Source organism: Pungitius pungitius, chromosome 9 (genome assembly GCF_949316345.1).
Source record: "Pungitius pungitius chromosome 9, fPunPun2.1, whole genome shotgun sequence".
NCBI lineage: Eukaryota > Metazoa > Chordata > Actinopteri > Perciformes > Gasterosteidae > Pungitius > Pungitius pungitius.
The window spans coordinates 14560399-14577976 of NC_084908.1; the positions used below are offsets into that span (position 1 = coordinate 14560399).

General features: G+C 42.8%; 2 protein-coding genes across 2 annotated transcripts in view; both read right to left on the minus strand.

The window, feature by feature from the left end:
• Positions 1-17578, minus strand: part of fbxo41 (F-box protein 41) — a 60642-nt gene that overhangs the window by 41342 nt on the left and 1722 nt on the right. The gene's annotated exons all lie outside the window — the stretch shown is intronic.
• Positions 5848-8652, minus strand: LOC119218588 (early growth response protein 1-B). The gene is made up of 2 exons (XM_037473125.2): positions 8206-8652; positions 5848-7944 (listed from the first exon to the last, which is right to left on the minus strand). The coding sequence occupies exons 1-2, from the start codon at positions 8360-8362 to the stop codon at positions 6611-6613; spliced, it is 1491 nt and encodes a 496-aa protein (XP_037329022.2). The 5' UTR covers positions 8363-8652; the 3' UTR covers positions 5848-6610.

Below are 17578 nucleotides of genomic sequence, written 5' to 3' on the forward strand. Positions count from 1 at the left end.
ACACACACATACTAATACACTCCACAAACACTCTCTCAATCGGCCTCACTTCTTTCTCTCAGTGAAAACACACATGCGCAGTGTCCTCAGACTTCGACACATTCTCTCTGCTTCTCGATGGGTGAGCCATCATTATCTAGAGAGAGTGCCAGTGTTTGGCCACAGTATGCCTCCTTCGCAGCGCTGAACTGAGCAGCCGAGACATAGGCTGCCGGTAGTGACACAGCTGTCACAGACATGCCTCATTACTGCTGTTGCAAATGTCAAAGCACTAAAGTAATCACTCAGGGCTCCACTGGACACATGGTCATACGGTAATTTACTTTATGGGAAGAGGGGTTAACAGTTGTGTGTATACGGTGGGGTTTTTCGACTGGATTTTACACCATTTTTTGTTTATTGAAGACACTTTGCGAGATGTATGCTAATGTGACAGCATATCTCTCGATATTTGAAACAAGTAATAGTTTTTTTTACCCACAAGCACAAACTTCCTTCAGAGTCATTGCTGTCAATCCAGGATATACAGTACATGCATCTGCAGGAAACATCGATGCATTTGTGCTGGTCATTTCCTAGTTGACCAGTCAACTGTTCTATCAAAACTATGAAAACATCGGATGCTATAATACGTACCGTTCATGACTAAATGTAATGTCAAAATGGGCACTTGTTGCGACAAAATGATGACTGATTAGAGTGTGTCGTCTCCTGCCACCAGCTGATTGGTGTAACGGTTAACATTTCATCCCATTGTCACGACCAGCTGCTGTCACAGTCGTCCAAACCACCCTGAGCCACAGTTGTATTATACATGTACCTCCACGTAGCCTCAGTGATATTAAAATCCCTGCTATTTGAAAATGACAAAGAAAACGATCAGACCAGCTACCGAGGCAGACCAAAACAGAGAGCTTCCTGTGTTATTACATAGCACACTTACCATGCCAAGCAATATGTCAGAGCTCAGACATCTATTTGTGCTCGGTTGAGATCTGGCATTCTGCCTTCGGCTGTTAAGACTGCAAGTTTCCATTCAGTCCCAGAGGAGGATGGGAAGTGTCACCTGTGTTATTTGAATGAAGGGAAATGCATTTTCTATTTTACTGCAGCCAAAGGGATTTTGGAAATTTATCCTGAAATTTTTTGTTTTGATGAGGGACAAATGTAGATTACGGTTCGATATCGTGAGTTTTTATTTTGCACAACGTGTTTGAAGCATGTATACAGTGTCTTTCTCTTTGTTCTGTCTTGCCCCTGAGGGTAATGTAAGTAGCCAGCCCATGTTGGCTGGGCCCCTTTAGGTGTATGACACTTGAACACAAGATATTCATTCCTTCGTTACGGAAGGAGGGGAACAAAAGCTAATCAGGTCTGTTTTGTTGTAAGAACATGAGCAGGTGGTCTTGATTGAAAATGTGTGATTGCAATTTTCCTTTTTCCCTTTGATAAAGCATTTAAAAAAACATTTGTCTCAAGAATTAAGTTTTTGCTGCTTTTGGTGTTGAATATACATTATCACCTCATCAAGGTGATATAGCAAACTTTTTTGTAAATATTTGCTTATTTGTACTTCCAGCAGCAGAAGGAGAAACAGCCTCGATTTGACCGGTGTTTCTTAAAACAGTTTTCAAAGATTTTCCAATAACTTCTTTTAGCTCTGTTTTTGGTCTCCCCCAACAATTAACATAAAAGCTAAATTCAGAGCAGTGTAAAAGCAAGTATTACGATTCCGTTGAATGCTTCCCTATGGTCACCAGCTGGTTGCTATCTTTGCCTACCTGCAGTCTGAGCAGCGGCGTACAATGGGCTTTTTAGAAATGTTCTGCCTGCTGCTACCAAAACCTAAGGAGAAACGTCTGTGGGTTTGTCGCAACAAGTGCCCATTTTGACATTACATTTAGTCATGAACGGTACGTATTATAGCATCTGAAAACGATATGTTATGTTACAAAATACCAAAGGCCGCCCTGTTCCTTTACTAACCCGAAGCAAGAAGCATCTGACACACTCTGCTTTCAGGGTTGAAAAGAAATTAACCTAAGGGTAGAAAGCTGTTTGTATGGACTGAACGATGAATGGATCCAGGTTGCTGGAGGCCGTATACACTCAGGTACACCACAGTGCTGCTGCAGTATTGTAATGGCTCAGACCGGGGTAGTTCCAAGGGCAGCTGCTATGAAGTCATTAATCCAGCTAGGGTATGCTCACCGCCTTCCATTCACTTTAGATGCAGCCTATACTAAAAGTCCCTTGAGCTAGTTACCATAGAGATGACGTGCCCAGGACAAAAGTGGTAGACTGGACTCCTTGACCCTAGCGTTGACGTGTAGTTCATCAGCAAAGCAAAACTTCTTCTCTTCAGACGCTTAGCTTGATCAGTAATACAAATGAAGAATTTGGGAGCTAGAACATTGGAATGAATAAGGCACTTTAAAATGTTTGCATAACGAGCTCCTTCTCACCGCGATGGTTCTCTTGTTTTTAATCACCTGCACTCTCCAGACCACCTACACCCTTCTTCATGATCAGATACAGGTCCAACGGGCTGATGTATGATCCAAGGAATTAATCTGCTAAGCCTGATTGCCATTACCGCCATGCGATTATGCACCTTGATTACCGAGCCCACCCCAAGGACCATGACGTGCCCCGGTGAACGTTTTAAAGGTGCGCATAAAATTATGTGGTGATTACCCCACAATAGATCAATCCACGGCCAAATGAGACTGTGTGGCCATATAGACCGTCTCAAGTAGAACTGTGATTATTAATAGGTACTTCAGTTGACCTGATACCTGAATCTTGAACCACTGGAGCTGCTTGTTATCCTTCATATAAGCAAATACATTCCTTTTCATACCTTCTGAAAGTCATTATTGGATTATTGTTGTAGAGGTAGTATTGTTTGGAGTTCAAGCATGGATAAAAGGGATGTTGGGCTCTTCAGAGACGACTGGGGCCGCACTTGTCCCTCTTAAGACGGACTTCAGATATTCAATGGCAGCGCAGATGTGGATGGGCTTGACTCCAAGGAGGACATGCTCCAGTCAGAACCCTATATAATATAGATATACTGGAGGTTAGTTTTTGCATGTGTATCATTCCAAATATTATAATATATAAAAAAGTAGATTATGCAGAAAAAACAAACCTTTGTGTGCCAATCAAATGATAAAAGAAAGCTTACAAGTGATGTATGTAAGTACATATCATTCTGCAATGACACAAATCCTCAGAATTTGGGCCCATCTAATCCTTCATTGTCATTTTTTTTAAGGATATTTTTTATTTAATCCTGGGCCAAACTATTATTACTAGCTACTATTGTAAATTTGGTACAGCAGATAAATAGTCCCATTGATTTATGCAGAAGCAATCCTACATTAAGCGATTAATTAAAAGAGACATTGAGTAATTGAAATCACATGTGATCATGGTTTTCTCGCTGCAATTTGTTAGTCACAGAGAGACACTTTCCTTGGATGGCCCCCCTCCCCCCACACACCCAGACCCCCGCTGTGCAACACTACTAATGTTAATATGTTTGCCTTAGTAACATCCTGGCAAGTATTTAATGGACTTGATGTGCTACCATTCACAGCAGAGGTGCGCGTTGTGAGAAATCATAGTTCTCAGTGGCGGTCATATGCCCTCTCTGCACAATTACTTAATGGTTTCCGCAATTACGCATATCTGCTGGAGTAAAAAAAAAAATCATATATGCTAGTGGGGAAAAAAACTGATGTAAGCCTTTAGTCCTCATCGAAGAATGAGTTGGAAGGGTTTCTGACATGGTTAACATATTTGATGAAGACAACGCAGCTGAAACTGCACGCACACGTTGTAGATATATCAAGCACCATTTACAGTATGCAAATGTGAATTTGAGCTTTCAAATGCACAAATGCAGAAATTCCATCACTGGCCAGAGTTCAATAACTCTTCAGCCTTGAAGTGTCTGGATAATGGTCACTGTGACTGCACATCACTGCAATTCAAAACCTCAAACATCCATCACTGGACCACGTTTGCCACTAAAGCAACATGGATAAGGGAGTGTGTGTTGTTGCTGGTTGGGGGGGCCCTATGGTAAGTGATGATGAGTGATGGACAGGAGCGGATGGATACATGCTATTCAAAGTGCGCCATGTGGCAGCTCGTCTTTTCGCACTGGTGCAGTATGTTTGTCAGCTACAGACAACGCAGGCGCTTACGCACCGCCGTGGGCAAGCGAAGTAGCGTTCCGCCAGCCGGCTGCGTCATGGGCACACGCATGTCCTACGTACCACACCGGACTCCCTGGTAATAGATGCCCGCATGGTTTACAATGACAGGCTGGACCATCTTGGCCACCTACAAAGATGCACAGAGCCCCAAGCATCATGAAAATTCAATTTTAGACACAACCGCTTTTTTTTTTGCATAAGTCACATTTTCCTACCTCAAACAGTACTTGTCCTGTGTTCAAGGTGTTTTTGCCAGTTCAGCGGCATTTGGATGTGTTCATTGTTGTGGGGTGCAGCCTGTGTTGCTCTGAAAAGAGGCCCTCACAATCAGAAAGCTGAAGCAATGGCTTGCACCACTTTTTTATTCTAGAAATGAGAATGTTAACGGCATTTTTTACAAGAGAAGACTGCAGTAGCACTATTGTGTGAGAGAGGGAAAAAAACATGATAATAGACCATAATCGCCATCAGCAACTCAGTGGAATTTAATATCCTTTTATTGCAAAAATGGATGAGTGAATGAACAAAGCAATGAATGAACTGAGAGCATCGGATCATCTCATTGACATGGCAAGAAAATGTCGTGTTTAACAAGATTACCACGGCGCCCATGGTGTTCGTCTCGACACTTAGAACATGAGAAAAAGGGATCTTTGAAGTCGAGGGGATTCAGAATCACAGCACTGAGTAATAGTGTAGTCTCTTTAAAGTGTTTGAGTCAAACGCCTTGTGATTCACAGAGCAGAGTTGTGATGTCTAATGTTAGGGATACAGTGTGGTGCCACAGGTGGACTGTTATAATGTATATTTTTGGAAAGGGACACAGTCATCCGAATGCTTCGATGGGGGGTCCAGATGCTCTCTGGAACAGATCGGACAAAGGGAGAAAAAGAAGACACTCGTTTGATCCTTCTAAACCATGCACAAGAAACTTGCTGGTTCCAGAAAATGTTTATTTTGTTCATAAACCTTTCATAAAAATAACAACATCAATATTGATTTGAAGTATTGTAGAAACTGTGTATGTACAAAATCTTTACTTGAACAGTTAATATAACTTAAGGCAAGTTAAATTATTTTTTTGCAATACCTTGTTGGTGACAATTTCACCAAACTCTCAACATTGTTCTTTTTTTTGTTTGCTAAAGTGAACATTTCAGCATACATTATCTCCAGCTAAATATACCAGGAGTTAAAACCCTTTCATGGGAAAGTCCAAGGTAAAGTCCACAGAAACGCAGCAATGTGTGCTACCTGATTACTCAAAAGCAATGTTCGTATGATTTTGCCAGTCGTTTCTAGCAGGATTAAACATAGTTCTCTGTACATATTGTAAAATCCTTTTTGTTGAAAAGCCGTACTACAACTATCGTTCATACTGATCCCTTTTAAATCTAGATCAGCAGTTCAATTAAATAACTTGTATCATACCAACAATGTGATGAATTGCGAAAATGTTTCTGATATCAAATTGTAACATTTAAAATATTGTGTTACTAAACAATAGCCCTCAAAAACCAAGACATTATTAATGATTTAGAATACATTTCACCTTGATAAATGACGCTCAAATGTGATAAATGTAAAATATACAGTTAGCTATAAAAATACAAAGAAGTACAGTAATACAAATATATTTATTTCCCATTTATGATATATCTTTCACAATTGTTATAATCCAAACAAGTGTAATACAACACAAAGACCAATGACAAAAACACCGACAGTCAAATGATAAGAAGTTAAACAAACACTAAATTTGTTCAAAGATGGACAGCATTATGGTCAAACCATAAATAAGTTTGCCTACATTCATGTCAAAACCCATCAGCGAAGGAGTATACCTTGACAGTGGTTGATATTCCGCTTAAAGAAAAAAGAAAAAGAAAAAAACACCGACATAAACATGCGTTTTAAGAAACATTGTCCAAACCATTGCTCTAAGAATGCTAAAAGCAGAAAATAAGAATCTTAAATGGAAATATTAATAATCTGTAAGTGCAATCCATCTCGGCTCTGAGGCGATGGAGGTTGGAGCTGTCCAGGTCAAGAGGTGCTGAACAGCAGTCATGCAGTGCCGCAGCAGAGAGGTTTGGGCTCTACTGACAAAAACAGCAACAAGTCACTGTTGATCCGTTTACCGACTTTTCAACCTATGCATCTTTGCATAAAGTCAGACGCGTCAGCAGCAAGCAATAAGGCCGAAGCAGACCTCTCTCCCCTTCTGCTCCTGAAAGAAAACTGCAATATTTGCAAAAACCTCTTGTGCCAGGCATGGGCTCGCCAGTCGAACGAACTCAGACATCAACTCGTGGTCAGCTGGCTTATCTTCCAAGACGGAGAGATTCTAATACTGTACATGTGGAACCACCGCATTGGCTTCAAATTCCCTCGGGAAGAGTGAAAGTCCACGCGCTGGTGGTCACTTGTGGCTTTATTTCCATTTTCTCCTTCTGTTTCAGGTGTACGCGTCCGTGCCGCTTCCTCTCGTCGCTGCGAGCGAACCGTTTGCCGCAGACGTCGCAGGAAAACGGCTTCTCCCCGGTGTGAGTCCTGGTGTGGGTGGTGAGGTGATCGCTACGGCTGAAGCTGCGCAAACAGATGCGGCACTGGAACGGTTTGTGGCCCGTGTGGATGCGGATGTGCCGGTTGAGCTCATCCGAGCGAGAGAAGCGCCGGTCGCAGCTCTCCATGGGGCAGGTGAAGGGTTTCTCTTTGGCCGGGCCGTGAGAGGCGGCGGGGCTCTTCCTGGCCCTGGGGGGCTTCGTCGCACGGGTGGTGTAACTTTGGGCGAACGAATCTGGCAGCAAAGAAGAATAGAGGATGGAGTCTATGGTGCTCGGTAAAGCTGGTGACGTGTACAGGGAATCGCACTGATTAGATGGCTGCGGGGGGTCGGTGAAGGATTTCAGGTTGGAGGAGAGGCCCATCGGAGGTGGTGGGAGGTAATTATTGTACAGGGGGCTTGAGTAGCTCTGAGAACAGGTGTCAGAGAAACACGGTTCCTGTTTGATTCCCCCCTCCACTTTAAACTCCATCTCTGGGTTGGGACAGATTGGGGGGAATGTGTCTAAAAGTTCCTTGACATCCATCTGCTGGTCGGGGGGGAAATCGCTGGACATCGGGAAGGTTTCTGTCTGGAAACTCGTCTCCAAACAGCCAGACTTACTGAATGCCCCCCACTCGTAGCAGCTGCTTTCAAACTCATTCTTGACAACGACGGGGAAAGAAGCGGCCTCTGACTTCGGTTCATCCTTCTTCTGGTTAGGAGCTCGGGAGGAACCGAAGCTCAGCTGGGAAGTGGACGGGTCTAGAGCCTGGCTTCCATTCTGATCTTCAGCGTACCCCGGGCACGTCTGGTCCGGGGAGTACAGGGGGGGAGTAGGTCCCGAGCAGGTGTAGGGTTGCCTCTTGACGCCGGGGTCTCCAAAATTGCCGCCGCTGCTGCTGTCCATCGGCGCGGGCGACGGATAAGTTCCCCGACTGTTGCCGCCGTGTGTCATTTCTGAAAGTGGCAGTGTGGATATTCCCACAATCTCAGTGATCATATTGAGAAGTGTTTCGGTGCTGCACGGCGCTCCCTGAGATGCCTCAACATAGAAACTGCCAGAGTAGGCGAGCGAGGAGGGGGTGTAGGTGTCTTTTGGGCACTCGCAGGGGTTAAACGCAAATTCCGAGTTGGAGGCTTCGGTTTTGAGGGTTGCAGGGGTTCCTTCTGTTGAATCAGCAAGAGAGAAAACTTTGTCATCGCGAGTGTTTTTTTTAATTTGAGAATCAGTGCAAAAATGACCGAGGATGACAAATCAGCGTTACGTAAACATTCGTGTGGTATTTTGGCTCAGGAATGGCTTGATAAAATGCCTTCATATACACGACTGCGCGGAAAGACGACTCTATTTGCGGACGCACTTAGATTCGACACATTCAAATTCTCATGCATGCACATTTTACCGACCGTGCAAAGATGCGAACTCACCGTGGCCAAACTGGGCAGGTACCCCCCGCTCTGCATCGACATACACCTCCTGGTTGTCTTTCCGCGCGCTGTTTTCCATTCCCACGGAAGAACTGTTGCAATTCTCAAACTGAGGGTAAAAAGAATCTTTCGCATTCAAATCCATATTGTTCAACATACTGATGCACTTAGAGGTCCGTCTCTCCCAGGGAGAAAAAGAGAAAAGGGGGAAAATGTAAAACAAATTATGCGGACGAATGTGTTCTTTCAACCCCTCTTTTGATGCGGTTCAACAAATGATCCAAAGCGGTCTGTGTCAAAAGGTTTAAAAAGCAATTAAAGGTATTCCTGTTCGTCTCCGCTCCTCGGTGGGTATTTGCTCGCTGTGGATTTCACATCAGCGACTTCCCCTCTCTCTCCTTTTATACACTTTGGCAGCTCCTTCGGCCCTCCTCCCCATTCATCAGCTCCAGTGAGAGGATTCCCCGCTGCGTGTAAACTTCATGCCCATATATGGAAACAGGATGTGACGGAGTCTTCCCCCCCCCCCCCTCCAATCCTCCCTCCTCCCATACTGGAGTCTGACGTTGCAACAAGTGGCGATCAGTGTTCGGTGGTAAAATGTTGTAATGATTCGAGTTATTTCCACTGAAACGATTTATAATTTTGATTAAAATGTTATCACACTAAAGACGGCGCCTCTTCTTTTGGTATCACCATTCAGACCTCCGAACTGAAGGTGAAATGTCTCAAACCGCGGAGGTATACCCCCATCCGCCGGTTTAGTTCTGATAGTCCTCTCCCGGTAAGAGATGTACGACCTGGTGGAAAAGTGGGACTCCAGCGCTGTTTGACGGACTTGAGCGATCACAGGAGGAACATTCCAGTATTTTGGAGGTAAGAAGGCATCCAAACGCCAGTTTAAGGGACGAAATGACGGGCAGTGTGACAATACAGAAAGTATACTGTTGGTACATGAATAACCAAATCAGAAAATAAAACATGTTATCATGTGATGCACCCCGTGATGTATGTATTGGGCAAATACACCTTTTTGGCAACAAGTTTGTTCAACAATAAAACTTATAGCTTCTAATCTTTAACTATGCAAGTTATAAAAATGTATATTACACATTATAGTGACAGCAAAATACTCAAGGGAAATATTGAGATCCATAAGTTAGTTGTTATGGCAAATTGCACGCTGCATGCTGTAAACAGAGTATACCCTAAGTTATGATATGAACCAACAGGAATATCAAGATGCTGTAATAAAAATAGGCTTATATGTGCAAGGTCAGAGTGAAATTATTACCTGTTGCTGTTTCTTGAAGGTCTGAGTTTAGGAATAATACCAGCAGCTGATGTTCAGGTATAAAGTTCAAAAGCAAGGACTTAAGCTAAATTGCAAATTAACAAAATTTAATAAAATCAGACAGTACGAAAAAGAAAATCAACATGTAAGGACTATTAGTCAAGCAATTGAGGGCAGAACTGCAAAGAGGTAATAAGGTATTCTCCAAAATCATAGTCTGTCGGTTTTGACTTTGGAGTAAACACTAATGGCTTCGTTTAGGTGACAGAAGCACAAGACCAAACTGCAGGTACTAATCTCCCCCATGACCCTTCCTTCTCTGTCTGGGCTGGACTGAATGGCCTACATGTTTCCAGTTAAACTGAGCAACTCTTCCTGGCAGTCCACCGCTTTGATTTTCTTTCACAAATTCAATCGCTCTCTTGTTGTCGCTGGAAATTGTGGTCGCTTACAGCATCAGGGTGAATAACTGCAAAGCCCAGTCCAAACGAACCCTTGGCCTTTAAAAGCATTGAAGGGAGTCGATAACACCCCTGAGGTGTTCAGTGGTTGAACCCAACTGTTCACATGACATTTCAACCCCCAAAGCATTTTTTTTCTGTTTCGCAGCTGTTGCCGGGTGCACTCCGTGGTCACACTTCCTATTACAAAAAGTCGATACTCTTTTATAGGAAGTTGTGGTCCGCGGCAGACCTCTGCCTTCCACCGGTTACAGGTTCAGGACCATGGATAGCGACGCCGCTGCCGCATTCAGCCTTCAAATCCCACAAGAAACACACATTTTTTAAGATGCTCCCAACAGTTCCCCTAGAAGAAGAAAAAACAAGAGTATTTGACTATGCCTGTATAATAAGCTAAGTATATGGATTTTTAAAACCCAGAAATGCTGTGGAAATTATCTCCATTTTGACCAACTGCACCCATATAGCACCGTTTACAATGAATGAAATATCATGATTTCATATCAGAAAATTGCCTGGAGCCAATTTTAGGAAAAAATATCTGAATACATGATTGTATATTGTTGCAGTAAGACATTGCACGTACACAGGCCAGAATATATTGATTAGATTGAAGCCTCTACATCACAACAGACAGAAAGTTACCAATAATTGTTCTTTTTAACTGTACTGAAAGGACTCCTGCGAGCTTGGGCCATTTGAATAGTAACAGGATTTGTTTTAGAGAATAGAAATGCTTGTGAATAAATTATATTGTGACTATAGCACAAAGACAAAGACACTATTAGGCATAATACAGAACCCGCTTATATTAGACTACTCAGATTTAATGTAATCTCCATACTCAAGGAGCAGTCGAAGATGTATGAAAGGATCTTTCAGTCGCTGCCCTGTCATCTTTTTAAGGTAGTGTATGATAATAGCCTATAAAATCTTTCATTGCAGCCGTGACATTCTCCCGGACAAATCGTTTTCACCTCAGATGTGCACTCTAATTCTAGCCCCAGAGATGTTTAGCTTTGAGGAACTGCCTCCGAGTAATCCAGAGTCTATTAAAACCAATCTGATCACATGGGGTTCAGATCACGAGATGCTGTTATGATAACTGCAGTGTGGCTGACCTCTCCCCTCCATAAAATGCCACAGCAAAGGGACTAAGTAATGGATTTATGTAATGTTAGCACTTACTGACATTATAGCGCAGGGGTAACTCCATACCTGTGAAAGTTAAATGAAAGCCTTTTGTTTTATTCCTTTGCATCTGAGCAATGTGAAACAAAATGCTTTTGTTACTCGGGAATGAATAGGGACCAATAGGAAGTTTATTCCATTTTTTATAAAAGGACATCTACATCAAAAGAGGTTCAAAGTACTGACAGGACAGAGGATAAAACATTTTTTTTAATAAAAGGGTATTTTGGCACTTATACTGAATAGATTACTTCAGCCAGCACAAATTGAATGCTTTAATTTGTACCTGACCTAAATAGGCTCCCTTTTCAGCGTGTCTTTTTTTAAAAATCTAGTCATCAATTGGACTAAATAAATTTAAAAAGTAAATCAATACGTTTAGCCATAACCTACTCATGCATATACGGCACCAGCATGGATGCATTTTAATCAATGCTTCATTTCATGCAAATTCAACACGGCCAACCTTTTACAGCCATGCTAATTGTTTGGATATTACAGTTTATTCTGCAGCGGCTTGAATGTGGGTGGCAAATTTTGTGGCAATCCATCCAACAGTTGTTACGGCGTTTGATTTGAAACAACAACTGTCAACCTCATGGAGGTGTTTGGAAAAAGTCAAGGAATCCATCATTTGGGATTTAACAACGTCTCCATACAAGTTTGTGCTTACATCTCCTGCCGATGTTGCATTATTACACAGGATAAGCGTAAAGCTGCTGATGACACCACAGGAACAGTCTAAGAATCCAGTATGCTTCATCTTTTGAGTCATGGATGAAGTGTCTATCAAATAGCTGTTGAAAAGTATCAAGCTGGACAGAAAGCCATGACTGAAGCCAGGTAGCATGTCTAGAAATGCTCACAGCTCCCTTGACACATAACAACGCCTGTGTTTCCACGTACAGTTCATTCTCATTCTCTGACTTGCATTTAAAGTGTCAAACAAAACACTTCAGTTTTTGTTGAATTCATTACTACAGCTGATGGTCTTGTGTGCTGGATGCCCAATGGTACTTTCATAACAGCAGTGCATGTTTGGTGCCTCGGGGAGAGGTAAATACTTTTCTTTACACTGCATATGTAACCCCATGGCCGTGTTATTTTCAGGTTCACTCCTGGACAGGGTGTGGGAGTTTTGCTTGCAGGTGGGTGCCTGATAGAGTTGGAGAGGCAGTGAGGACTGACTGCCCTCTGAGATCACCGCCTGCAAGATGCAGGATAGAGAGCACGGCCGTGTCTGTTGGGTGTTTTTTGTGTTTTTACGTTTGATATTATTTTTTGTTCAAAACACTAATGAACAGTGGTTCATTAGTGTTTTAATAGCAGTCGAGCTAATGACGAAAATACAACAAAAACGCATCAATGGATCTGATTACATGTCATTTGGGTTCTGTCTATGTTAGAGTTTAGACTTTAAGCTCCTCATGATAATTAAAAGCACATTATAATTCTGGGTTAGAGCCAGTTTCTGTTCATTTATGGGTTTGCAATTAGAATTCTAAATTCCGTGTAGAATACGGCTTACACTGTTTTCTATTTCCCGAGACCTATTAAACCTACACTAGATTTTGTCTGAGGACCGCAAGAATCAAAGTATCATCGGATTCTGGCATCGCTACTCGGCTGCATGGGAAAAAAAATACTCGTCACGATAATTCTTATTTGAAAATGAATACATCAAACTTGCACATTAGCTTCTCAAAGTCTCAATGCCTTGGCCTTTTGTCAACCAACTATGCGGCCCACACTGTTTGGGAGTAAATAATAAAAGAACTTTATCCAAACCAGGAAATCCACTGAGATGCAGAGGCTGCCATTTGCTGTTTGAAATAAAAAAGCATTTCAAACATGATCTGGAGAGGTTGTGCAGAAAATTCTGTGATGGTTCTCCAAAACAAAAAAATAATTAAGGTAGGCTAAAGCTCTTCCTGTAGCCATGTAGTAATTAAATGCATTTGGAACACGTTACGTGCATTTACAGCCTCAAGTGCTCGGTTTTACCACTAATGCCAAAAGTTTGTGGATGCAAAGCTGATTTTTTTTCTTCTTTTTTTTTTTCGAGCAATCCTTAGAAAGCCAAGGTTGCACAAGAGCTGGAGAAATCCATCTGCCTCCCCCAAATCACATTCTGACATGTCTCACAGTCAAATCTCCCCCCAAGGCGCTAGATGAGGGAACATCTTCAATCTAAACCTGGATACAATAGGGCCTGTAAGACACCGCAGAAATGGATTGGGAGTGCTAAAACCACAGAAACCTCTGCCGGAAACACGACTTTCTATAAATACAAGATATTCGCCTTAGCTGCCAAGTTCGTTATTTCCTCTCTCCCTCTCTCTCTCTCTCTCTCTCTCTCTCCCTCTGTCATGTTGGGCTCTGCATAGTTATATATACTGCATCATCGTTCAAACGCTGGGCAATTGAAAGCGAAATAGCCCAAATCAGAAAAATAAAAGCGGCGGAAGCGTGGTTCTTCTTTTGAAGGAACATCTCTCTCCTGCTCTTCCTCTGAGAGTGGGAGTGGGTTAGGGAAGCCCGGTACAAGGCCCCGATGCTGCTGCTGTTGCTGCTGGTGGTGTGGCAGGTTTCCCGTGTGATCCAAAAATACTTTCGCACTCGCCCACTTTGGTCCCCAGCCGCCCGTACTGTTTGGTTCTACAACAGGGATGGCTGAGGATCGTATTCAGCTCTCCAATCGTGATTGTGGAATGCCCCAGCATTTCTCTAACCATGCCCCCAGACTCCTCCACACACACAGCGCTTGCATGGCCCCCACCTTGCCCTCTTCTCTGCCGGATCCATGCTTGCAGCACTTTGAGAGTCAAATTCTTGGGCCTGATCCAGCTGCTGCACCTGCTGTTACCTAACTGCTCGGGCGATATTTAGACAAATCAATGAAACGGGACAGTTTATTTTCATATTTTTTTTATCATTTTGGATATTCAAACTAAAGAATACCTCCACTGCCAGAGAACTGATGGAATGTTATTACAGTGGATAATGTGTTTAAATGAAAATATCTAGGTTATGTGCAGACAATGCAACACCATCCCTTTGGAGTGAAGCTCAATAACATCCACTACACAAAATCGTTATCACTCTAACTAATTGTATATACTTCTGACATATTCAAGTCCCTGACTCATCTGCGCCCACACCTATGTATTTGTTGCCCCCCCCTCCCTCTATCCATTGACACCACAATATTTATGAAAAAGATAGGATTGTTAATAATCAGAAAGCAGTGCTTCCCTCGCGTCTTTATCGATGCACACACAGTCACTAAGGGGACACGCCGTGCAAACAGATTATAAAAATTGCTAACAGCAGACATGTGAGGAAACAGATGAAGAATGTTAAGGGCTCGCAGCTAACAAAAGTAACTATGGAAACGGCCATCTCTACATTGCACTAGCTTCCACAGCTCTCTCCAGAAATAAAAACTGTTGGGCTAAGAGCGAATCAGGTAAAGACAAAAGATCCCGGGTGAACCTATTTATAGGGGGCCTTACATAACATACATAGACCTATGTTCGCTGAGGCAAGTTTGGTGCTTAACAGCGAGCTTCTGGTGCGGGGGGGGGGGGGGGGGGGGGCAAAGGCAGGGTACGTAGAGCCGGAGATGCTGGATAGAAAGACGCAAAGTATAAACAGCAATTAGGCCAGTGTGGATGATGATGCTGATGGCAACCGAATTAAAAAAAGAAATGACGGCTTTCTGTTTTGATGTCAGAGAGACAGAACAAATACTGTTACCCGGTGCTGGGAGGGCAGTGATGTCAACGGCGGAGTTCTACAAACAATATGAACATGCAGTTGGTAAATTAAAATTGACGCGTTAAGCAATTCATAGCCACGAGGCGTGAGGGATGCACAAGCCCAGAAAATGGATAAAGGCATACGTCACAAGGAGCAGATGATCAGAGCCCGTTTGTTCAAAGGTCTTCCTTATTTGTATGGGAGGCAAAAAAGTTGTGTCAGAGAGCACACACACACATACACACACACACACTCAAACATCATACTATGGCCTCAGGACAAAACATCTGAACATAAGCCCACATGCGCACAGGAAACCTATGTGAGCCACTCTAATGTAGCAGCAGTGATCATGGAGAAATATAGCCTGCCACCATATCTTAAATCCAAATTGGACCATTTGCATAATTATCCACTTACACTGCTTTAATTCCAAGTAGCTCTCCATTGTAAGTAAAATGATAGCTAAGCTGTATTCAAAAAGCCTATTTTCCACTCATAAATGCCTTATTAATTAGCTCCCTCTAGCACAAGTTCCCAGTAATTACATTCAATACAGTAGTCATTGCTACAAGGGGGGTATTTCAGCAGCTATTGGACAACTGTATAAAAACTCTGAGATGTATAATGTTTTTTAAACTATACTTCAAAACTGAGCAGCAGCCATTTGGACACTGCATTGTTTCCATGATCGCTGCATTCTCAAGCAATTTCTTTGGTGGTCGGTATTTCACTACAAATTCACTATATTGAATCTCTGATAAGGTTGGGATGATATGTAAATGAATACTCCCTGACTCATCTGTTTATTATGCAGTCACATTAGTTAGCTCTGATGCTGTTTGGCTATTATCCCATCTCACTGTGAAAAAAGGGTCTTGGGTGAGGGGGATGGATTGCGCAGAGTGCTTTAGTCACACAGATTGTCCGCACTCTTCAAAGAAATAAATGCTTTTTCGACTATAGTTGCATTGAGGGGATGCGGAATCCATTTCCTATGAGAGAGAAACAGAGAAAGGCAGAGGATATGGCTCATCTGTGTCCGAATCCCTTGATACCTTGCTTGTGTTGACAGGTCAAAGGGTCAAACGATGAGCTTGTGTCTCCCACGACTGACGATCTATAAATCATACAACAGTTTTTTTTAACATCTAGACCCAAAAATTTGAGCCACAGGAACTTATCACAATGTTGAAGAATGCTAAAAGACGGATCTGCAACCTTCTCCCAGACGGGTGCAGTGAATATTTGCGTTGCTCTTAAGAGTATCCATCATGAATCGTGAACAGAAATACTGCAGCTTCTAACACATGTAGTGAAGCTGCTGAGCTTTGGCTTCACAGCGTATGTGCTGCTCTGCTAACTGATAGAGGGACTATTTTTATCCGGGAAACCTTAATGCACCATGCTAAGCCATCAACTATACAGCTGCACATCGAGTCCATTCAAAAGGATTTATAAAAGTGTAGAGGTTGGAACTCAGCAGTCCTGTGCATAGACAGAGAGAACCTGTATCAGTGCTCCGAGTCGCTACGTTTTATATTTGGTGTCAAAGTATTAATCAGAACATTGCGACCGAATGCCCTGGAGTGCGAATCAATGCCAGCGCATGTCAAGGAGTAAAAAGAATTTGCCATCTATGTACACTCTATGCCGTTTGATTTTAGCTAATTAGGCACAAGGACCTCACAGCAACTGGCTCCATGGAAACCATGTCAAAAAAAAAAAAAAGGAGATGGACGTCAGCTAGAAGCCTTCCAATGTGCCATCTGACAAAAGGAAGGAGGACAGGGCTGCTGCACTTAAGGTCACAGCTTTGACTGACAGGAAGGAGGACATCCCTGCTGAACAGGTGAGGAATAAAATGACCTGAAATGTACAAAACAGGGGGAGTTTATATATATATAAATAGCTGGAACTGGAGGAAGGTAAACATTGTTATTTAGTAGATCGAGATCAAGTTTTAAAGAAAAAAATAAATACATTTTTGGTCCTTTGCATTTCAAGCCAAAAGCTTGGATTCAATCAGTTGTTTACACGCCAAAATTACCAAAAGAAAGTGCAGTAAGACAAAGGAAATTAAAGCTGCAAGCAGCGATGAACGGGCCTTCGCCCCCTTGCACGTCGGGGGGGGGGCGGCGGTCGGCCGGGCGCGCGGGTCAAAAAGAGACTAAGGAGACAAAATAAATCACTCTCGGGGCTGGCATTCAAACCTGACTCTGTGGTCTCATGAACGGAATCCACCAAGACAAGGCTACTGCCGAGCTGCAAAAGGCCTGCAAAAAGTTGACAAGTCACATCAGGAGTCTTAATAAATAGGTTGAGGCGATGTACAAAGTGCAAAACCGAAATAGAGGTGAAAAAAAAAATCTTCCGCACCTGGAATCGAACCCGCATCTCCAGCGCCAGGGGCCGAGTGCTCTGCAGATGATCTATCTGCTCTGATACAATTTTGTTCTTCGAAACGTTCCTCAAATAGGATTGGTGACTCTCTTGCAAAACTACAGGGAATATTCACACTAATAGAGTTATAACTGACTTCCTGTTTGTTTTAGAGCATAGTCGTCAGAGACTTTTGCTTCAGTGAGCAGAGCAGAGACAGTTTATGGAGATCGCAGAGTAAACGTGTTTGCATCTCCACCAGTATGTGGCAGAATACGAGTAT